Raw genomic sequence first — 23,932 nt, 5'->3', positions numbered from 1 at the left:
TCTTAGCTTGGCTAGCAAGTTGGCTTCATTTCAGAAATAAGGGTATAGGCTATTTTCTCTAACATAGACAGGCAATATTATAGCATACATGCATACAGAGGATTTCACAACCAGATGTTTTAGTAGCTAAGTAGACTGCATGGTATCTTTTCCTTTGGAAAGTCTAATAGTCCGAGCGGGAATATATGGCTTGGTCTTCCAAAGTGGGTCCGTCACATGGCTGTGTGTACGTGTGTGTGTGTGTAGCCTATATACAGTATGTGTGTGAGAGAGGGGGGCAGGAGTTTGTGCGCGTGTGCTGTGCGTATTTTCTGCGCTTTAAACGCCCCTTTGTACGCCCACTGTTCCCAGGCTGGCCAGAGAACGGTTCACCTCACCGGGAAATTGTGACAGAAATGGGAAAGGTGTGGTGGGTTTTCAGGCTATGACACTGACTCATCGGGCAGGATGGATGTAACTGGCCGAGAAATCTTGCTTCTTATCGGCATCAGCTGCCTCTGGCTACCAGTGTTGGCAGAGGTATGTTTTCGGAGAACAATAATTTTAATATCTGGCATGTTTTATAAATGCGTCCCTTGTAGGGGCACGCTCTTGTCTGCTGCAGATTGTCAATTAGTCCAGTTCAAGGGTATAAGATGGGCTTTAATGGGTCACTAAAGCAGCCTTTTCTTAATGCATAACCTTGATGTTCCACCCTCTGGTGATGGGATTACGTTCGAGCATTAGTGTGGGTGCGCGTGGTCTTGACATGACGCTCGTTTTTTTTTGCTTTAAAATGTTCATGTAAACTCATTGTATAGAATAAGAATAACATTGTAAATTACCATTAGTATATTGTTGGTTTTGTTATTTCGCACAATTTCATTTGTGGCATTGTCTAATTGAGCATCAACACACTCGCGCACATACACATCCAGGCGCATGGTATCCCTTATGGCGGGCTATCATGATCAGATCCAGTCGTTCGCCCGTTCGCCCCCGGTGGCGCTTGAATGAATGCTATCACGGTCTATTGCCCTTTGTCGCATTAATTTAGAATCAACAACCAGGCACCTTCAAACATATGCTCATGTGGTTTGTTCATTTAATTATTAAACTAATAATCAATTGTCTTGAATATGAGAATGCAGATTGGGTGTGTAGGCTACTAAATTTTGCCCTACATTCTATTGACCTAAAACAGAAAAACAGCTAGATACACAGTATGTTAGGTGGGTGTTTCCCATCCGTCTAGTGTTCTTTGGCCAATAGTTATTGTATGATAACCTATAATTGTAAATACAATACTTTCAATAATTATATTCAAGTTAGGTAATCCTGGCAGATTGGAATAATCATACATTAATTGTCTCAGAAGACATTTATAATAGACTGATGCAGCCACTGTTGTGGAGGATACAGTATGAATGGGATCAGGGGAGCCTTGGAGGGAGATAGGTGAGACAGGATAGCACTCAAACACAACACCAGAGAGGTGAGACAGGATAGCACTCAAACCCAACACCAGAGAGGTGATACAGCATAGCATTCATAAACACAGCACCAGAGAGGTGAGACAGGATAGCACGACAAAGCATGAGAAGACAGAAGTGAGATGAGAGAACTATAAAAAACAAAAATAACCACTCCGAGCGGAGCAGTCAGAAAATGATCACTTCATCAGCGAGCCGAGCAGGGAGCTCAGACAGGGTAGAGCCATGGTCCCAGTGTCATAGCTGAAGCCATGTTGAAATGACTGTGTTTGTGATACTGGACTGGTGAACACTGAATGTTGTGCACAGATGTTTGTTTCGCACAGCTTTGTTTGTGTCTGTGTGGTACAGCCATGCTGGACTCAGCTGGCAGAGCGTCACGTTCAATTAGTTCTGTAACCAGCCCATGTGATTGACATGAGTGGAGATATCAGCACTCATGTTAGGTATCAGAGATCGCTGTTCCCAAGGTAATATGATTAGTCTGGGTGAGACATCAGAGAGAGGTGCGTGTAGCACATACACTCACACACATAGCAAGAGCAAATACATTGTTTTAGGTTAGGATTAAGAATCTTAAGAATTAAGAATCCTTAAAGATTCATAGGTTAAGAATTCCGATTTTAGTTATGAACCTCTGTCCTCTCCTGTCCTCTCTTGTCCTCTCCTGTCCTCTCCTGTTTTGTCCTCCTCTCCTGTCCTCTCTTGTCCTCTCCTGTCCTCTCCTGTCTTGTCCTCTCCTCTTCTGTCCTCTCTTGTCCTCTCGTCCTCTCCTGTCCTCTCTTACCCTCTCTTATCCCTCCTTGTCCTCCTCTCCTGTCCTCTTTTGTCCTCTCCTCTCTTGTCCTTTCCTGTCCTCTCTTGTCCTCTCCTGTCCTCTCTTGCCCTCTCTTGTCTCTCCTTGTCCTCTCCTGTCCTCTCTTGTCCTCTCCTTTCCTCTCTTGTCCTCTCCTGTCCTCTCTTGCCCTCTCTTGTCTTCTCCTGTCCTCTGTTGTCCTCTGTTGTCCTTTCTTGTCCTCTCCTGTCCTCTCTTGTCCTCTCCTGTCCTCTCCCGTCCTATCCTCTCCTCTGTCAGACTGTTCAGTGTGGAGTAACCTGACCTGATTTATGTGACTGAAACTCTGTAATATACAGCGTGCTGTCAAATGCAATCTGAAATAATCTGGTTCCTTGGTTTCAGTGCAAGTGTTGACTTCCCAATGTGTGAGTGTCTGTCTGTGTATGCCATTCTGCCTGTATCTGCTATCAATCTATACCATCTTTTCCCTATTCAGTTCAATGAAATATAATGATGCCTTATAGCAAAAGTTATCTGAAGCAGTGTATAGATGCAGGCTGTGTATGTTGTGTCACGCCCTTTGTTTGCGTGTGTATAATTGCAAAACGTGTGTATTTGCCATAAGTGTGTGTGCGATTCAGGCCTGGTCTCTGACGTCTCTCCCTATCCTGCAGGTGGTGTCTGATGACAGCTATGTAAACGAGGTGCAGAGCTCAGGTAGGCTGTCGTTCTTTCTGGCACAATCTCTCTCCCAAATCACTAGTCTTTCCATTCTCTCTCAGCATTTATCTTTTTGTTCATACTGTACACCCTCCTCTCCATCCTTCTATCCCTCAATCTTTCCTCACTCAGTCACTCCCTTCCATCTGTCCTCCTTCTCTATTCACACCCTCTACTGCTTCCCTTGCCTCTCCCCTACAAGCTGTCTTCCTCGTATCCCCCCTCCTCCCTGCCTCCCCCTGCTCTCCACCATGTCCCTGTCTGGTGGGGGTGCTGGTGGGGGTGGGGCACATCATTCTCTCTGCTGAGAACCAGCCAAGTCATCATCTTTCTTTCTTCCTGCATGGCCTAAAATACCCCTCAATACATACATACATACGTACATACATACATACACACACACATACATACATACATACATACATACATACATACATACATACATACATACATACATACATACATACATACATACATACATACATACATACATACATACATACATACATACACACATTTCTAGCCTGTCATAGCACATTTGCTGTATAGCTTGAAATGTGGAAGACAAAGATCAGATACAAAATATTTGGTTTGATTGAACATGTAAATTAATGAACGATAACTAAAATGACAATAACGTGCGTGTGTGTGTGTGTTTGGGCTTGTGAATGTATTTAGCTGTAGCTGCCACACACCCCCACCCCCCATGAAGAATGGCTTGTGAACCGTGTCAAATACTCATTGTGGCGGGGAAATGGATTATGGGAGCAGAGAGACAGTGTTCCCATGGCGATAGGAAGAGTAGGTTGTTGTGGCAATGAGGGTTGTCTCAGCTATTACATTTTTGTGAGTGAAAATCTAGGCTGGTGTTTGGAGTTAATGATGATACAATGTCTGCTGCTGGGACTGTCCCTCCTGTCCTCTAAGAGACACACAGCAAAAGCGACGTCAAAACATTTGATAGAACACTCGTGAACCGCTTCCTCTGGAATACTGAGATTTTAATGTTGGAAGAGGAACGAGGAAAAAAAAGATTTGTTCTGGAGAACATTTAATGAAACTAAAGTCATTTGTTTAATTAATGCAGCAGATTTGTCCCAAAAAATATTAAGTATGCAGGGATTCTCTTTATCTGCAGTCAATTGCTCTAACCACTTAACTACAGTATATCTGTTATCGGAGATAATTCATTGGTATGTTCACTGGTGATTTAGTTTGTGATCAGACAAACCAAGGCCGTAATCATAATACATATTGGGGGGGACACATCCCCCCCCAATATTCAAATCTGGTCAAAATGTCCTCCCCAATATATTGATATAAAAATATCAATGTGCTACCCTACGACAGGCAACCACGCACGCTGTCCGAAATTATCATAACAAAAATAAATGTGTCCCCCCCAATGCTGACTCCATGGCTACGGCCTTGAGACAAACCCTACTGGTGCTGGATGTGTGTGGCTGAAGTCTCTGGGTAACCAGTTATACAATGATTTACTTTAGATTGCTACAAATCGTCCACCATTTTATTCAACAAATCAGCTTAAATTGATATAACTTTTTCCTGTAAATGTCAAAGTATATGAGCAGCAGTGGACCCTCTGCAGTTTGGTCATAACACCACAATATGAAACAGACACATCAGTCATCGACCTGATGAATCTTATAGTCCAAACTCAACATCATGACATTGGATTTCATTACATTGAATTCAACTGTATTTCACCACACTATTCCTTCTTTAGACTTCCTTAAACTGTAAGCTCACATTATAATCAAACTGTATACCATAAATATATAAGATTTTTTTTTATGAACAATTATTTTAATCAGAATCATCAAAATACATGTGTTTGCGTTCGACTGGACAGATGACCAAGGGTTTCGTGTTGGGGCCAAACTCATTGTCACATGGATTCAAGTATGGGTAGAGTGTCTCAGTGAAGGTCATGCCGGAGTAGGAGTAGATGAGCCATCTGTTTTTCACATCATAGAAGGACACCTGACCTGCCTCATAATGCACCAACACCCCCACCTTCTCCACCTTCTCTTTCGGGTATATGTGTTCTGGACGGGGGTTCAACACTACAAACTTGTTCACCTGAAACGTTAGAGCCCAGATTCCATCCTCAGGTCTACCGGCTGAGGGTTTCTTTCTAGTGATGGAATTACTGGCCACCCCTAGTGACCATTCAAGCTTGTCAGTAACCTTCACCTCAAAGTAGAACTTCCCTTTGTGGAAGCCTTTGTGCCCCAGGACAGCAAACAAGCTTTGAAACCGCTTTGGGTTGTCAGGAACAAAATTCCACAAACCTTCATACTTCACCTGTTTCCTGTCCCTGGACAGGGCGAGTATAGGATGTGCTGTATCAATGTCCAGAGTCACATCCACTGCATGCTGCTGCAATGCCTTCAAGTCAGGCATCCCTTCCTTTGTTTTGGTGAGTTCCTCAAGCTCAGCAAAGGCTCTCCTTGCAGCCTCCTCCAGTTGAGCTACAGAGCTCCTTTGAGCTCTCCTGAATTTTCCCAAACCCAGGTGGATGCTGACATCTGACCAGTCCTTGCCGAGTGTGGGGGGGCAGAGGGGTGGAGAGCTCTGGAGGAGGTGGAGGTTGGCGTGTGAGAGCTGCTCCAGTTCAGTGGCTCGTCTCTGCAGCTCAGAGATCTCCTCCTGAAGCTCTTCAATAAACCCTTCAGCCTGTTCCTTCGTTGCTTTCTGCTTCTCCTCAATCATCTCAGTGATTGCAGCCCGGCAACCCTCAACGGAACTCATCAGATCCATCAGGACCCTGTTGCAGTCTGCCATCTCTCTCTCTGTGTTTCTCTGACTGAGCTCTACTGAATGTTTGATCTCATGGACCTTCTGGAGTCTTTCCTGGATCATCTCCCTCAGCTCAGCACTCCTTTCTCCACACTCTTCCTCCAGCATCACCACGTGGTGATTCTTGTGGTCTGTCGCGATGCAAGTCTGACACACCCAGATCTGATCAGTCTTACAGAACAGCTCCAGGAGCTTGTTGTGCTGGCCACACGCCCTGTCCTCCAGGCTCTCCACGGGATCCAGCAGCTTGTGTCTCCTCAGGGCCGGGGCTAGCTGGTGAGGCTCCAGGTGAGTCTCACAGTAGGAGGTCAGACACTCCAGGCAGGACTTGAAAGCCTTGAGCTTCCTCCCAGTGCAGACCTCACAGACCACCTCTCCTGGTTTGGCAGTGGATGCGTCTCTGTCTCTTACCGTCATGGCTCGAAAATGATCTGCAATCTCTTTGAGTGTAGTGTTGGTTTTGAGCTCAGGTTTTGCATCAAATTTCTCAGTACACAGTGGACCCTTATGGTGACAAGAGTTGTTCCAGTATCTACCGATACACGCCTCGCAGAAGTTGTGTCCACACGGAGTAGAGACTGGCTCATTGAACACCTCCAGACAGATAGAGCACTGGAACTGCTCCTCAGACAGGAAACTGCTGGACGATGCCATTTGTGGATGATTTCAGAAAATAAAGTATAAAAGCAACTTGTGTAATCTGAAAACAGAATATAGAAGTGGTGGTGAGTTTCTCCAACAAAATGAAATAACAGTACCATACATTGTCTCCTGTTTATGCCCAGCATGTTTTCCTTTGCCAACATGTTTGCTGATTTTGCAGTGTAAAATGAATGCATCACAGAGGTCATGGCCCTGAAAGCTAAATCCTACATAAATCCTGCTTTATTGTCATGATTCCTCAGGCAGAAACAATCAGAGGGGTGGAATGAGAGGAAAGAGAGGGAAAGATCTTGGGGAGAAATGGAAAGACAATATAACAAGGCACATTTACCTTTGTTTTGTGTCCCAATCCTGTGCTCTGCGTCCTCCCACAACACAAGGCACAGTTGAGAAGGAACAAGGTCCCTCTCCACTAGCGGTGTGACATCAGCTCTGGTTTATGATTGATATACTGGAAACAATCAGCTGAGGGAAAAGATAATTCAGTTTAATAAATGACTAAGTCAGACAATTCCTATAGAGCGAAGGTACGTCCAACACAGATAATGTGAAGAGGAAAACATTGTGATTCATGTGTTTCCCATGTTCAGATCCCTTTTTGGGGCCCATGGAGAACAGGCAGTAAATACACAGTTGACACATCTACCTCTACCTCTCCACTAGGAATTGAGCAATGTTTTAGAGGAATATTCTGCCAGTAGCAAACAGGGTTACATAAAAGCAATACAGTGTTAATAAAACATGGATTATGACACGGTACTGACGACTTTCATCAAGTCTCATTAAAAACCAGCAAACATTTTAGGTCCTAGATCCGGTTCTCTGATTACGCTGGCCAAGTAGGTCATCACACCTAGCCAGCAGAGGGCCATGTTTGGGCTTCAGGCAGCCAGTGAGCTCCCATCTCCAGAGGAAGGGGGAACAGCCGCAGATAGGGAAAGCAGAATTAGAGCAGGGGACAGAGTAGTGGAGAGGAAACACAAATCACATTGATCAATCATTCACTTTATCAAACGTGTCTCACTGGCAGGGTGTGTTAGAGTTTTTGACTTGGACCTCCACTGATATTGGTTTGAAAGATACTCTGACAGACCACTCATCCACACATCAATACATGTTCCTTTACTCATGTTTCATTGATACAGTTTCACCCGTTTAGCATGTGAACTGTTAGGTATCTTGTAATTAGCCTCAAATGGCCACTCAAGGCACACCTTTGCCAGCAATAGTACATTGAAAAGCTGTTATTAAATAATTTGGAGTATATGCATGGTTTTGGTCTCTTTTAAAAGACGACACTCTGAAGTGTCAGAATCCCTGTAAGTGCTAGTGGTTTTGAGTAAAAGAAGTCTGAACACAATTAAATTGGTTTTTCTTTCCGCCTGAATTTAGTTTTGCATACAGATGCCTGCGGATTACTATAAATCGGAGACATTACCTTGAAATACAGCTTAGTACACATACATGCTTAATGTAGCATATTCACTCATAAACTGTTCTTCTCTACTATGGATACAGAGTTGATCCACCGTCCCAGTCTGACCTCCAGAGGCTACAGTAAAGCTCCAGAGCATGGCCAGCCCTACTGTAAGTGACTCAGAGGCCTTCAGTTGGACCTGCTTCAAAAGCGTATATGACATGAACAGTTAATAGCCGTGTCAATCCAACTAGCTCAAAGTATTCCCCACCTTAGTCTGAGAGATACATACAAGGAGAACAATGAGAACCAGTAGCTTTGTATGCAAAATTAGAGTTTATTATCTAAATAGTAAGATAATCACTAAACAATAATCATGAAACAATCAATACAGAAACATACCTTCAGAGTAATCATTAGCAAAGGCAGCTAAAGTAAATAAAACTGGGAGCTTAACTCACTGGAGTTAGTATAGTAAACAAAACTGGAAGGGTCTACACACCTAGTGCATGGGAGAAAAAGCCTCAAATAAGTTAAAGATGATTGTCTAAAATACAGAACCCACAGGTCTAACCAGATTGGCTTCAACAAAGGGGAAGCCTGAAAGCATATCAATTCAAATTGGACCATCACCGGCTTACTCGATGGCCATAGCAGATCAAATGTGATGCCTTTGGAAGACACGGAAATATGCATACACATTTTGGACTTCTACATGCACAAAGCTCTGTAAAACAATTAAATTCGCTTTGTGCATCACAAAAAGGGATGCATAAAAAGAAAAAAAAGAAAACATCAAACATGATCTTAATAGCTGTTCAAAACAGTATTTACAGAAAAACAGCTTTTAATGATCATTTCACAGTCTTCATCAATTCCTCTTCCTCTCCAACTGATGTAATCCCCTCTAAGGAGTTGTACTCCAAGGTGATACAGTCGTCTGCTGTGAACGATGGTTTCCATAGAGGAGGAGGGAACTCCCCCCACCCTCTCTTAGCATGTGAATGAAAATGCAAAGTCTGGATTTCCACTCTGGGCCATGAATTAGGTAGCCCCCAAATTCAGCCCAACACCATTATACTCACAAACTATTTACATAAATTTTTTCCCCAAAATATTTGCAAACTATTTGATGTTCCTGGCAGCATGCCAGTCATTGTAGCAGTCACGTTTGGGGACAAAGCACAAGGCCATATCACAGCTGGAGCACTTCACTGGTGTCTTTGCACCACAGTGTCTGCACTTCAGCCGACCGGACGTGCTGTCCCCACTGATATGCACTAGCCTGTGATGTGCTGTAGGTGGAGCACAAGGCACCTTGGCACGCCCTGTGTGACACCCCGCCTTCGCCAGCTCCTCAGCAAGAGTCTCTCTGAAGGCCTTCTGGGTCAGAGGTACCTGTCCTTCACCTGTGGCAATGTCTGTGTGGAGGAGGTAGGCGTTCACCATCGCAATGTCCAGGAAATAATGGAAGAAACCCTTGTGCCAGCTGTGGGTCTTGCGATTTAGATTATAGTTCCCCGTCCGGGTGTCAGAAAGGGATACTCCACCCATGCACTGGTGGTACTCCTTTACCGCTGGGGGAACTGGGATGTCTATCAGTACCCAGCGCTGATCTGCTCCTTTAACCCTCCTCTGCACTGTGTCCTGTGCGTGTGCCGTGTGGAACGTTGAACACAGGTAGACGTCCTTCGTGTCTCGCCACTGGACAAAGAGGAGGGGGTCGTTCCTGATCCAGCGTATGCTGCCGCTGGCACATTCAGAGTTCAGACTGTTTGCTTTCTTTTTTGGGCATCCACTTCTCTTAGTAAGGATGGGTCCGCATGCCCAGATCTTCTTATGAAGGAGGTCGAGGAAAAGGGCAGGACTCGAGTAAAGATGGTCAACAAAGAGCTTGTATCCGGTGCCCAGCAACGGTGTGTCAACTAGCATCATGACTGACTCATAACCGGGCCCCAAGCCGCTGCTTCCCTGGAGCTTTCCCTCGTACACAAAAAAGTCCCACATGTAACCGCTCTTGGAGTCCACCAGGACGAAGACTTTATATCCCCCACGAACAGGCTCATTTTTCAAATATTGTCTGCCCCCAATGTAGACCGTTCGAGCATCGATGGCAATCTCCTGGTCAGGGTGGTAGTTCCTTTTGCAGGCCTCTCTAATCTCATGGTAAAGTGGCTTGATTTTGCTAAAACAATCGAAGGCTTCTGTGCCAATCTTCTGCTTGTTAGCCTCATTGTCCGCCATGCTACTGAGGCGAAGGGCCCGGGAGATTAATATGAACTTCTTACCGGTCATTAACTGTTTTGTGAACAAGAAGCTGTACAGTTTGCCCCCTCGCCAGTAATCAGTCAATGCAGAGCATTTTACTAGTCCCATGTAGATGATCGCAGACAGGTATGAAAACATGTCCTGCAATGTCAGGTCAATCCATGGTTTCCCTGCTGTCGAGTGGCGAGTCGGGCCATAGTCATTTGTGTTTTGAACGATTGTATGTAAAACAGAGTTAGTAAAAAAAAGTTGGAAGAGCTCCAGGACTGTATAGGACGCTGTTTGGTCGAGCTGGGGTCCAGGTGGGTTGTTTGGTGCGAAGGTAGGCTGTGGTGGTGTTATGTCTGGAACATCAACATCATTCCATCTCTCTTCAGGTGTGCTTGTAAATACTCCAGGTTGACCGCCGCCCCTCCCCCCTCCTCTTGACGAGGTGCTGCCTTGCTCCCGCTCCTCCTCTTCATCTGAATACCTGCTGAGTGGTGCACAACAATCCTGCTCCCAATCGATTTCCGATTCCTCAACCAGCCTATAAAAAAGGAACAAAATAAAGACATTTTTTAATTTATAAAGCTAGACAAAAGTTTCCATATTTTCAGTATTCTACCTTTTTACAACTCGCTGCCTCACAACTCAGCAGTTCACGCAATGAAACAAACAAACAAACAAACACTTCCCCCAAAGGTCAGCAGGAACACCTCAAGACACACACACACAAACGTGTATATACATATAATTTATGTTTTCGTGTGTTAAAATGTTTGTGTATATTTACTGTAAATACCGTACCCTTTGGCAATGTAAATTAACCCAAAACATTGAAACTGAACGGCTGCACACACGCTCAAATACAAATACCACCCGTTTAAAATACAAACACCAACAGTTCAACATACTCACGACAAAAGGTAATCTACAAAATACGTATTCATAATTCCAATGCGTATTTATGGGGGACATACAGTAATGTATGTTAGATAATTATGGGAAAGTAGGCTACTTACTTGTCGAGAGCAATGTTTCTGGATATCTCCTCTGCCTCGTAGTCTGGATCTGATACATCAGTATTTATTTCGGATACATCATCCTCAGACTGGTCGCTTTCCACTTTACCAATCCACTTTGCCATAATTCAAGTTCCAAAAGTCTCAACAGCGACCAAAACTACACTTATATTCTTTCCACGTACCGACGCACAAATCATGGGGTAAATACGAATGGTCTTCTTATATGCAGCTTTGAAACTTCCGTCTAAAGCGGTTTTCAGAATTTCATTGGCTATACGACGTAGAAGATATCCAAATAACCGGTTGTAATTGGCTCAACCTTTCTACGGTGGAAAGAGTGGGGGTGAGGGGGGGGGGGATTCCTTTCAAAGCGGTCTTTCGTTGGCTATTGAAGGCTATGGACACGCCCTAGAAGCTCCTGTTTAGTGAAATGAGGTGTCAATAAAAAGGTCATAGTGCAGTGGCCATTTCGACATCAAGATATCAGAAGTAATGACGGAGAAACCTTCAAAGAAATATCACAGCTGAGAGACGATGATTCACCACGGAGTTTCTGGCGTAATGCCATAGACTATACATGTAGCCTATATAATCTCATTATCAGTCAAAAATATAACATTTACAGAAAACAAATTTAGAACTAAAACATATAGTGTTCATTAAACAATGATGAACAATGATTTCTGAAATAGGGCAAACCTACTGTGAATCATATTTTGTTCATTGCTTCCACACAAAATGCATTGAATGACTATTGAATGTATCATTCTCATACAGAACACAGTATTTGCAGCACATTTGTCAAAATTCGGACACATTTTTACCATAACTGTTAAAAACACTTTCAAAACCTCATTATAGCAAATGTTGTGCATTTCTGCAGTAACCAGATTGAATATATATGCAACTTTATATTGCATAAATAGTTAACAGTAAGTCTAACCTACAAAACTAACCTAAATCCATGCATATCTTCAAATTCCCGACACAAAAACCATGTAAAAGGTTATTGGTTCACATATAGGTTAATAGTAAAACAATGTCGAAAAAGTCTACTTAAATGTATTAAGATGGTGTATGTTTTTTTATCAATAAAGTTAAGGTCTAACAAAAGTAGCCTACTTCAACCTAAATTATCTTAAGACAGACAATTTGAACGTCTTAAGCAAATTCCATGATTTGCTTCTCAGTAAATTTTATATTCTACCTGTGAAATTAGTGACTGAAACCTCCTCAACCCCAAGGGGTGCGCGTGCGCATGCCAATAGCTGACCAACAACAACGGAAATCGAAAGCTTTCATTAACCATACCATAAACCTACTAATTTCAGTGCAATTTTGACAAACCACTACTGTACTCGCTTGGATGTGTTGTTCATAGTAATGGTCAAGACAGTTATTACAAGATTCTCATTTTGACACACGATAACCCTCACCAGTGGCCAGTTCACACACACTGTCACCAACAAGGAACAACCGTGTCCCATAGCAACGTTTGTGTGAGTTTTGGCGCGTTTACAGGAGCCTATTATTGGCCGGCGAGGTTGTGATTGGAATACGGGACTGGAGCTGTTGCTGACGGGACAAATCAAAATCACCCATAATTTGGGATGTTCCGGACAATTCGGGATGGTTGGCAACCCTATCAGTTGACCAGAAGTAGTAGTGTGCAGTATTGGAGCATGTCAAGCCCACTTCCTTTAATAAGTGTAGCCTACTTCTTATTACGTGGGGGGTATCTGGGGCTGCGTGCGCCATTCTTTCAAATCGACTCTCTGCCAGAGACCCGCCCTCCTCTGACTCTGATTGGCCGTGAATTGAAACAAACCGATCAAACCAACGATGGCAGCGAGTATTACCCAATCAGGGGTAGAATAGGACGGGTCTTCACAGAATGCAGGTGGGATGATTTGCATGGGATGCTGAGTTGAAGTTAACTTTGAAAATACGGGACGAACATTTAGTTATTTAGCAGGCGCTCTTATCCAGAGCGACTTAGACCAAACCCCCGACCAAACCCCCGACTTAGACCAAACCCTGTCCCGTATTGATTCAAAACGGGACGCGCTATTTTATTCTCAAATATGGGACGATTCCGTATTTTAACGGACGGGTGGCAACATGGATATATGTCTGTGGGTGGCAACCCTATGGCCAAGGGCGTAACCACGCATTCTTTGGGGGGGTCGTGTCCCCCCCCATGTTGAGAATACCTATCTGCCCCCCCCCCCCCCCTCAATATACAGCATAAAATATGTAAAATATATATTCTCCTTTTATGAACCCTGTCAATGGATCGGTCTCTTGTTAAGAAAGTGTGTAAATCCCACTTCCTAATTATACACCTGTGTGATTTTGTTTGATTACCACCTTGCGTCGTTCTGCGTTGTCATGGTTACCTAACACTTTTTTGTCAGTCAGTTGAGAGCAAAGAAAGTAATGTTAGTTAACTTGTTGGAGAGGAGTTAGAGTAATGGAGGATTTGAGGTTACCTAAAAAGTGGCGAAAACTGCACCAGCAGCCAAGCATACTCTGTTTTTTTCAGACAGTAACTTGATACCGAGCTAAATGTGTAAGCAAATAAAACAAGTAGCCTCATAAAAGCATGAGTCGCTGTTTTCGGATAAAATGTGGTCACAATGCAGGCAGGTCTCTGAGAAATTGCACTATTTCTATAGATGTGAATTCAAATGGTCAATGTAGTCCTCAAAACTATGTTCTAAATGTGCACATTTTCTTATATAAAAATAGAATTGTTGGCAATGCACTTAACAAAAAAAATATATGGGGAAAGGTATTCATTTGGACCCCCCCAATATCTAAACCATGGTTACGCCCTTGCCTACGGCTAACATGAACTATTTCTTCTCCACTGCATTGAACTGAAGAACGTTATTTCTATAATCAAAAGCACATTTACAAATGAGCAGTTTCTTGAATAAAATAAGTAAATATTATGCAACTACACTGTACATTTCTAGTCATTTTTTCTACTCTCCTGGCATCTCCCTTTGACTTGTGGGACTTTTGATGCGTTCTTGCTGACCAAGTCACCAACCATGCATCCTTGATAACAGGGGCGGATCAGGAACACATTCGGGTATTTTTGGCGTTCTGAGTGACTTGGATTGGAACTGTTCTTGTGCAACGAAAGATGACATCAAACGAGTTCTCAAGGACACAAGAACGGAAAATGTGGATTCATAAACAGATAGGTAGATGAAGTCGTTAAGTGGCCTCCTCAATCAAAACCCAAAGTACGGGGGGACGGTACTCCCTACGGTAAATGATTAAGCTATAACAGTGTAGTTTAAATTAAACACTAATATTTATATTATTTATTGAATTGTTCTGTAATGTACAAATAATATTTTTCCATGGGAAGTTTGGGGTGGCAAGTTTTTTTTATTGGGTGGCAGCTGCCACCCCTTGTCACCCCTTAGATCTGCCACTGCTGTATTGACAAAGCTCCTTTGTCACTGGTCACTCAGACACTCGTCTGGGACAGTCGTTGATTTGCACCAAAGGGACTGTAATGTTAAAATGACAATCACACTGTCTTGCACCCACCTCTGGAGGAAGACTGAAATGATCAGAAAACGTTTTGTTCATGTAAATATAGTTCTAAACAGCTTTTAATGTCATGTTGGATATGATTTTGTTTCTTATTTTATGTATAAAATTCTAGTAATTATTTTAATGTTGTAACATATATTTACAGGGTTTACAGAGTTTGGGCATGCAGTAGTCCAACATGAATTTACATATTCCCTAGTCTTTTAAAGGCATCACACTTGGTCTACTGCAGCCATTGAGTAAACCGGTGATGCTCCAATTTGAATTTGTATGGGTTAAGCAACCTTTCTTCCACATAGCCGGTGTCCCTATTTTCATATGCAGGTTTGGGTGTATACATGGTGAAGCCCTCTGCTAATCATGGCTTCAGTTAGCAAGTATGTTTCAGTTGGGTGATTGCTCTACTGATGTTACACTTGGTTTAAGACCAGGAATGTTACAGGCCTTATGTTGACATTTTAAAACAAAACAAAATAGTCAATTTATAATGTTTTTTTTTCTCACCTTTGGTTTGACTTCTTTCTCTACTGTCTGTGACAGGGAGACGCTGTTAGGAGCAGGAAAAAGAGTTATTAACTTTCACAAAGAAACGGACAAAGCTTTCTATGTCCAGGTTTCTACTTTCACTTCTGGAAAGGGACATCTCCCAGCTGCTCTCAGGCCTCTCTGTCTTAAAGGGCCAGCAACAGCAGGATGCTCTCTCTTGAAGAGCTCATCAGTCTGTTTTGTTTGCAGTTGTTTGATTTGGTGTAAGATTCTCAAGTTTTTCTATGAAGTCACAATTGTATTCTCTCTCTGCCCACTCTCTCTCTCTTTATGTTCCATTTTCTTCCTTACCCACTCTTCGTCTCTCTGTTTTTCTTTCTCTCTCTTTGTCTCCGTCTGTCTGTCTGCTCTCTCTCTTTCTCGGTCTCTCTTTCTCCCTTGTTTTTCTCTCTTTTCTCTTTCGCTCTCTCTCCTCTCTCTCATTCGCTCTCTTTCTCTTTGTAATTCTGTATTTTCGTCTTCCAAATTGGAACCATTTGCGAGGAGTGGGAGTAGAGTATGGGGTAGTGTGAGATTGTGTTTTGTGTGTGTATGTCTGTGTATGGCTGTGGATGGTTATTGTTGATAAATCTCCAGGACAGATGCTCCAGGACACAGGCTGTGTGTGTCGTTGAGATAGCGCTGCTCTTAGCCAATCCTGTCTGCCATAAATCACACTACAAAATGGCCACTCAACTGTGTCTCTGCTTGGCTGCCTGCCTGGGCTTGAAGGCTTGATGAGTGTTCAAGGATTAGCCTTCAAAGTGAAGAAAACAGAGGGACAGGGGAAGACAGGGGAACATCACAGTTGAACGTAGAACAGCCTTAGAGATCCTCCTCAGAGCTAGTCCATACAGAGAGTCACATGAACCAATCCTGGACAGCAAATTTCAATTTCAGATGCACAGAACCACACAATGTCAGACTGGGCACTGAAATTCTTGGGACAAGACAACACAAAGCAACCTGGCACAACATAATATATAAGTACACAGAACATTGATTACATCTATGATAAGATAAAATATATTAACCTCCTAAATATACAAAATAATATACAATATACAATAAAGTAAACTAAACCTCTCTAATACACATAATAACCTATACTAACCTTATAAACCTATCTAACCTAAAAACAAGTGGGATACAATTTGTGCAATAGTGCAATATTGCTGATAGTGCAGCCATTAGCTGAAAGTGACGATGTGTTAAGTGTGCAGCCACAGTACAAGAATACATATCATTTACCTTCAATCCCCTCTTCTCCCAAACCCTCTCTTTCTCCCCCCCTGGTCCCCTCTCCTCTCCAGCCCCTCTCTCCTGTTCAGAGGGCTTCACGGAGCTGGGCTACTACAACGGCACCGTGTCCCAGACAGACTCTGGCGCCCCCTGTCTGCGGTGGACTGAGTTCCCAGACTACGTCCTCCAGTACCCAGGCCGCGGCCTGGGGGAGCACAGCTACTGCAGGAACCCAGACAGAGAGTCCAACCCCTGGTGCTTCTTCAGACAGAGCTCTGGAGCCATCGGCTGGGCCTATTGTGACTGTCACCAAGGTACACATATGCTTTTCAAAGCAATCTTGACTGCTACGCACTGAGCTATAACACAGCTGCACTCCAACACCCATCCCCCAGTCCTGCTGCATTCTAGATTGTGCCTGTCCAGGTGTGGTTCGTGTTGGGCGCTAACGGACCCGGCTTCTTCCCTGTCAGGCGCGGCCCGGCTGGTGGGGGGGGCCTCTGGAAGTGGCCGTGTGGAGGTGTATCTGAACGGCCAGTGGGGATCTGTGTGTGGCTCTCACTGGACGGAGCGGGATGCCAGCGTGGTCTGTAGACAGCTGGGCCTGGGGTGAGAGTACAGGAACAGGACAGGAGCCGGCAGACTGGCTGTGTGGTTGGGAGAGATGGATCCATGGTGTCAGTCATGGTGTCATTCGCTTTGTTCTGACACCAGATTGTGTGTGTGTATGACCCGTTCCTCACCTCAGGGAGATCGGCACATCGGTGCAGCCGTCCACGTTCGGCTCGGGTTCGGGCCTCTTTCACTACGAGCGCTTGGGTTGCCGTGGTGACGAGACCTCCCTGAGTCAGTGCCGAGGCAGGACGTTTGTCACCGGCGACTGCAGCCATGGAAACGAGGCTGGACTGGTGTGCGCGCCTCCGGAAGGTCAGTGGGACCTTGTGACCTTCTGCTGTCAGGGAAACCGTTCCAGGGACACAAACATCGGGTCCCTGAGAGAGAGGAAGAGAGTGAGCGGGAGAGAAGGAAAGGAGAGAAAGAGTGAAGGGGATAGAGATGGGGGAGAGAGAGGGGGAGAGAGACAGATAGAGAGGGAGAGAAAGCAAGATGGAGAGAGAGGAGGGACTTGCAAAGGAGGGGGTGAGGGTAGGACATTGAGAGACAGACAAAACAGTCAAACACAAAGTAAAGTCAAGGGTGTACACAAATGTCCATATAAAAAGCCATCGTTCAGATTCATCTCAGCCTTTCCTCTAGATCGTCCCCCTCTCCCCTCCTCACGCCAGGTGTGCTCTTCCCCCCCCAGGCAGCGGGCCTCCCCTGAGGCTGGTGGGAGGGGACGAGGACTTTGAGGGCCGCGTGGAGGTGTTCCACGGAGGTCGCTGGGGCTCGGTCTGTGACGACCAGTGGGATGACAGAGATGCAGAGGTGGTGTGCAGACAGCTGGGCTTCAGGTGAGTCTCTCCCACAGGGGCTGGTGGTGCGTCACAGGGTTCGGATGGTGTCTGATCTCATCTCATTCGGATCGTTTTGTCCACTGTTGATGTGATGGTCCTGATAGGTGACCATGCTTGAAATAGCTTTAGTCCTATTAATAACAACAACAACAATCTCTGCACCAATACCTCTGATTGTTTCACAATAAAAGAATTCAAAGGGTATATCAAACCAGAAGAGGAGTAGGGGTTAAAGAACAAGTTGGGAGTGTTAGTGTTTCCCTGCAGGTGTCTAAAGAGCTGTGTGCCTCAGTAAGAGGGGGCTGCCATCACACACAGGGATCCACAGTTAGCTTGAATTCATATCCCAGTGGACGGAGAAAGAAAGCCCTTTCCTTTACTGTGTGTGTGTGTGTGTGTGTGTGTAGAGATGGTTTCTTATAAATAATAGACATCCTGTGGTGTGTAGTCATGTACTGGGAGATCATCACATACTGTGAGCTGTGGGGTGTGCTCACGGTGTGTGTGTGTGTGTGTGTGCAGTGGCGTGGCAAAGGCCTGGTCCTGGGCTCATTTTGGCCAAGGCTCCGGACCCATCCTCCTCGATGCTGTACAGTGCACTGGAAACGAGCTGTCGCTAGAGCAGTGTGCCCATGGCGACTGGGAGCAGCACAACTGTGATCATATGGAGGATGCAGGAGTGTCCTGCAGCCCCTATACAGGTGACACACACACACACTGTACACACATACTGTACACGTGCACACGCACACACACACACACACACTGTACACTCACACACACACACACAGACGTGCTGACTGCCTGCTGTGCCGTGTGTGTCAGACGGCGTGGTGCGGCTGGTGGGAGGAGAGCGTCCCTGGGAGGGTCGTGTGGAGGTGTTCCACTCAGGAGACTGGGGCTCCGTGTGTGGCCACCACTGGAGCCAGGACCACGCCCAGGTGGTCTGCCAGCAGCTGGGATACAGGTCCTCCACTACCCACCTTCTCCCTCCTCCACCCTCCATACTCCACCCACCCACCAGCCACCTTCCCTCCTCCACCACCTTCCTCCATCACCCACCAGCCACCCTCCCTCCTACACTACCCTTCCCCTCCATCTGCACCCTCCTCCACCTTCACCCACCACTCACCGCCCACGCTCCTACATGACCACAGCTTTCTGACATAACACATCTCTAGGCATGCTTGTAAAGTGTTGTTTGAGACATGAAGGATGGAACCTTTATCCTGCATAAAGAATACTGTGTTCAGCATTCCTTGCTTGCAGAAAGAGGAACCCACCAAATGAACTCTAGGCAACACCAAGCTTATCTTTACAGCATGCCATTTGGTAAGCCTAGCAGGGCAAAACACCAAGACGCACATACACACACGCGCGAGAACTTTAGGATAAACACTGTCAGCTAGACAGCTGCTATGCAGGGGAGGAGAATTCTCACCACTGTTGTATAAATGGTCTTCCATGAAGAGTAGTTTTTCAGATAACTTTGTACCGTGATCAGACTTGTCTCCTTGCTACATGCGCAAGCAAATACATAAAATCATCGACTCTGTGCACTACTTGATACAGATCTTTTTAACAAGTGTTTGTTGGTTTGTATGCCGTGTGTCTTAGCTCATTCCAGTGTGCTTGTCGTTTCTCTGTGTCACTTGTAGGGGGCATGCTGAGGTGGTGGGGGGCGGGGCCTTTGGTGAGGGAACTGGGATCATCCTTTTGGACGACGTCCACTGCGAGGGCTCTGAGTCGTCCCTGCTGGACTGTCGCCATGGCATCTGGGGGCGGAGCACCTGCTCGTACAGTGAGGTGGTGGGTGTGCGCTGTAGGAGAGACCCCAGCACAGACACCAACCAGCTACCAGCACTGGCACCTGCTACAGGTGTGTGTGGGCGTGGAATGTGTGTGAGTGTGTGTGTGTGAGGGGTGAAATGCCATGTGTTGACAGCATGGTGAATGAGGTCGGCTGCTTGTGGGAGTGTTTCTGTGGTCCTGGTGGGATGTGCTCTCCTGCTCCTACAGCTGTATTAGAATGACAAGACAGCTGACATTTACCTCTGTCACTACACTGCCTGGACACACACACAATGACCTACACACTGTGTGTGGTGTGTGGTGTGTGTGTGTGTGTTGGTGCAGGACCCCTGCTGCGTCTCAGGGCTGGAGCCAGCCCCAGGGAGGGTCGGGTGGAGGTCTATCTCCATGGAGACTGGGGCAGCATCTGTGACTCGGGCTGGACTGACCTCAACGCTGCTGTGGTCTGCAGGCAGCTGGGCTACAGGTAACACACACACAGAGAGAGAGTGTAGTGGTGTGTATGTGTGTTTAGAGGGATGTGTGAGTGTACATGTGTGTGTAGCGGGGTGTGTGTAGTGGGGTGTGTGCGTGTAGTAAGTGCGGAGTGAGAAAGGCTTCCAGGAAGCGGTTGAACCCAGCAGCTGTCTGTCCTTCCCCAGAGGGCGGGCGGAGGTTCTGGGGGGGCAGGGCCGGGGGAAGGGTCCTCTCCACCTGGACCAGCTCAGGTGTACGGGCCAGGAGGACTTCCTGGGGGAGTGTCCGTCTCTGGGCCGCTCTCAGGCCTGCGCGCGGCAGGAGGATGCAGGGGTGAGGTGTGACTCTGAGGGCCCCAGGCCAGTACAGGACACCTGTGGGCAGAGGAAGGTTCCGGGGGTCAGCAGCCCAGACCAGACAGGTGGAGGACAGATCTCTCCCAGGTGAGGGTGTTGTTTAAGGTGCATCATTTTCTGTGGAACCTGTAGATTGAGATGAAGATTGTTCCTTCTCTGTGTCCTGATCTTTCCTCCTCCTCCTGTTGTTCCTGATCTCTCCTCCCCCTCCTCCTCCTGATCTCTCCTCCTCCTCCTCCTCCTGATCTCTCCTCCCCCTCCTCCTCCTGATCTCTCCTCCTCCTCCTCCTCCTCCTGATCTCTCCTCCCCCTCCTCCTCCTGATCTCTCCTCCTCCTCCTCCTCCTCCTGATCTCTCCTCCCCCTCCTCCTCCTGATCTCTCCTCCTCCTCCTCCTCCTGATCTCTCCTCCCCCTCCTCCTCCTGATCTCTCCTCCCCCTCCTCCTCCTGATCTCTCCTCCTCCTCCCCCTGATCTCTCCTCTTGTTGTTCCAAGGAGCTCCATGCCGTGGCAGCTGTCTGTGTGGTTGCAGGGTGACAAACAAGATGGCCCCCCTCTCTGTAGTGGAACACTTATCACCCCTTGCTGGGCACTGACCTCCGCACATTGCTTCAACAAGTACGATTCCTCCCGTCTCTCCTCCTTTCTCCTCTCCTCTCTCTCTCTCTCTCTCTCTCTCTCCTCTGACCACACCTCTCCTCCCTCAGGCACGGCCGTGAGCCCTCCAGGTATGTGGTACGTGTTGGAGGCTCGGGGTTCACTGTTACCCCAGAACAAGTGGTGGTCCACAGGAAGTTCAAAGGTGAGCGTGGGGGTCACGACCTGGCCCTGTTGAGGCTCCCCAGCGCAGAGGGTCGCTGTGTCCGTTTGGACGGCGAAACAAACCCCGCCTGCCTCCCCAGCCCTGAGAGACTGAGGGCCAGCAGCCCCTCCTCCTGCATCGTCACAGTGACCACAGCCTGGACAGGAGCAGGTAGGCCTGGGGCCAGTTGTATAAACTTAGTTTAGGACTAGTCTCTGAAGCTACAGTCCAACCGGTAGCAGCAAACACCCAGTCACCTGACAATGTAGGCAGTTTCAACATCTTCAGCATGAGTTCCTGTGAGATGTTTAGGGTTTGCAAGATATTTATTTGGTGTACTAACGTACTGTAGAAGATTCCTCAAGATAACCATGATTGAGATTGATTCCTCAGGAAAATTATATATACTGTATAATGGCCAGTTTGCCTGGCACATTTTATTCAAAATTCTCCCCAAAAAGTTTGTAATTTTTACAGAAAGTATGTAATTAATAGTGTATGTATTAAATTTGACTTGTTTCGACAGCATTTTGAAACTCCAAACTCCGTTCTTTGTTTCTGTTTTTTCCTCTGTGGTCTCTTGCTCGTCTCCTCTCTCGATCAGATGCTGTCCTGCCATCCTGGGTGCCTCTCTTGTCACCGTGGCAATGTAAGAAGCACTATGGCGACGGCTACTCCAGCCACGGAACGCTGTGCGCCGGCAGCCCCCCGGACACCAGCCGTCTCCATGGCGATGGTTGTCAGGGCAACAGCGGCGGAGGGCTGGTGTGCCAGGGCGAGGGGGGCCGCTGGGTCCTGACCGGGACCGTTGCCGGGGGTTACGGGTGTGGCGAGCCCTCGGCTCCAGCCCTCTACACCCGGGTCAGCAGGTTCAGGAGCTGGATCCACGAGGTCACACACACACACCCTCAGGAGGGTCACACACACATGACAGAGCAGAACAAAGCCGTTTTAGACGACCACTCAAACACTGCGGCAGTAACACACTCCTGGGATCATCAGCACCTCTCACACACAGAGCAGCTTACAGACACAGTAGATGACCTCACTCACGGTCAGAATGACATCATAAACACCCACGATGACCTCACACACGTGCATAAAACGATGCGACACTCAGCTGTGCATGAGCATCAGAAACACACACACGCTCCGCACACTAGCACGCATGCACCCGCTGCCAATGAGTTCAAACAAAACGCTCACGCGCAAAAGGATCACGGTAACACACACAACAAGGGCACACACACGTCTGGCATTGCCACACACCCTCCCATCCTGGTCTGATCCGGGTCGAGCCAGCATAACCACGGGCCTCCGTAGAGGAAGAGGAGGAAGAGGAGGAAGGATGAGGGAGAGAAGGAAGTGGAGGTTGTTATGAACCTGTCTGAACCCTGACTGTCCAGTGTATACTCACGTGAACTCTGAACTCCAGGGCCTCCTCAAAGGCCCTATTCACTGCACACTGATGCAGTATGATGATAATGACCTCGTCAGTGACTGCCTGGGGAAGTACAGTATGACTTTAAGATGTGCAGTATCATGTGTGTGTGTGTTAGGGTTTAGGTAGCAGTAGTTGGTAAGGTCGTAGTTCGGCAAGTGCTTAAGGAAGTCTGTACACTGGCTGATAATGGATTGGTCTGGCTGATGTGAGAAATACACACACATCATTAAATAGGGTACAAGTCAAATGTTTCTTCTGAAGGATGTTCATCAAGTGTTTTCCTGTGTCTTCTGTTCTTCTCTGCATACTCATCTCATCTCTCAAAGCCATTGGACGCCAGTGGTTAGATCCTGGTTGTGTTTTGTACTGATATCCCTGAATGACTTAATAGATGCACTGTCTTGGGTTTAAGATGTAGCTTAGACTGTCTGTATTGTGTGCATTCTTGACCGAGTTTGATGGTCAAACTGTCAATCCTGCTGTCTGGAATGTCTGTAAACTGAGCGCGTGTGTGCAATCTAACCAGGAGATGGCAGCAGTGTTCTATGTTTTCACCTCCCAGTAACACCGTACCTGTATTTATGACTGGGAGGATTGTTTTTTTTTAACTCTTACTTATGGACCTCAGATCCATCTTGTGCTGTGTCAAGGTATTGTGAAGCATCTTGTATTATATAACTAACTGTCTAAAACAGGAGCTTGTAATTTGCATCTTTTCTAACCCTGTATATAGTCCTGCCCCTTGACTGTACAAGAGCTTCCCACCCTGGACTGTCCTGTGTAAGAGGTGCTCTGACTCAGAGGTCCTCTGTTAAACACCTGTAAGACAGTAGATTAGCTCCATGTTTAGTCATCTGAAATCAGAGAATGAAACGATCACATCTGCTGTTTGTCTGTTCCTTATAATGTGTGTGAAGTAACATAGTATTAAACTACATGATTGATGACAACTGATTCCTAGTGTGTATATGGGTGTACCAGGTCGAACAGCTTCTAGAAATATTTGAACGAATAGTATTATGAATTGTATATTCATAATCTATTCCTGTTTACATACAGGATGTTGTCCAAATCAAATCAAATGTATTTGTATGCCCTTTTTACACGCAAGCAT

General features: G+C 46.2%; 3 protein-coding genes across 4 annotated transcripts; 1 reads left to right on the top strand and 2 right to left on the bottom strand.

Moving 5' to 3' along the window:
* Nucleotides 1–126: 126 nt before the first annotated feature.
* Nucleotides 127–23,758, top strand: si:ch73-127m5.1 (neurotrypsin). Its single transcript, XM_047031878.1, has 14 exons — nt 127–519; nt 2,925–2,967; nt 16,563–16,805; nt 16,965–17,100; nt 17,240–17,418; nt 17,798–17,945; nt 18,471–18,649; nt 18,774–18,915; nt 19,607–19,827; nt 20,085–20,226; nt 20,402–20,659; nt 21,068–21,190; nt 21,280–21,545; nt 21,979–23,758. The coding sequence occupies exons 1-14, from the start codon at nt 448–450 to the stop codon at nt 22,659–22,661; spliced, it is 2,835 nt and encodes a 944-aa protein (XP_046887834.1). The 5' UTR covers nt 127–447; the 3' UTR covers nt 22,662–23,758.
* LOC124475356 (E3 ubiquitin-protein ligase TRIM39-like) lies at nt 4,342–16,555 on the bottom strand. Of its 2 annotated transcripts, XM_047031893.1 has the most exons (5): nt 16,501–16,555; nt 15,947–16,006; nt 15,229–15,271; nt 6,788–6,921; nt 4,342–6,493 (listed from the first exon to the last, which is right to left on the bottom strand). In XM_047031893.1, exon 5 carries the CDS (start codon nt 6,445–6,447, stop codon nt 4,798–4,800), a length of 1,650 nt encoding a protein of 549 aa, XP_046887849.1. In that variant the 5' UTR covers nt 6,448–6,493; nt 6,788–6,921; nt 15,229–15,271; nt 15,947–16,006; nt 16,501–16,555; the 3' UTR covers nt 4,342–4,797. The 2 variants fall into 2 exon arrangements, with proteins under 2 accessions (XP_046887849.1, XP_046887851.1); XM_047031895.1 differs by lacking the exons at nt 15,947–16,006; nt 16,501–16,555 and adding an exon at nt 15,562–15,588.
* On the bottom strand, nt 8,197–13,376 carry LOC124475355 (piggyBac transposable element-derived protein 4-like). The gene is made up of 2 exons (XM_047031892.1): nt 11,146–13,376; nt 8,197–10,670 (listed from the first exon to the last, which is right to left on the bottom strand). The coding sequence occupies exons 1-2, from the start codon at nt 11,268–11,270 to the stop codon at nt 8,999–9,001; spliced, it is 1,797 nt and encodes a 598-aa protein (XP_046887848.1). The 5' UTR covers nt 11,271–13,376; the 3' UTR covers nt 8,197–8,998.
* Nucleotides 23,759–23,932: the final 174 nt, after the last annotated feature.

This window comes from Hypomesus transpacificus, chromosome 13, assembly GCF_021917145.1.
Source record: "Hypomesus transpacificus isolate Combined female chromosome 13, fHypTra1, whole genome shotgun sequence".
NCBI classification, from domain to species: domain Eukaryota; kingdom Metazoa; phylum Chordata; class Actinopteri; order Osmeriformes; family Osmeridae; genus Hypomesus; species Hypomesus transpacificus.
Note: the sequence above shows the minus strand (reverse complement) of the source record. Positions and strands in the feature narration are given on the sequence as shown.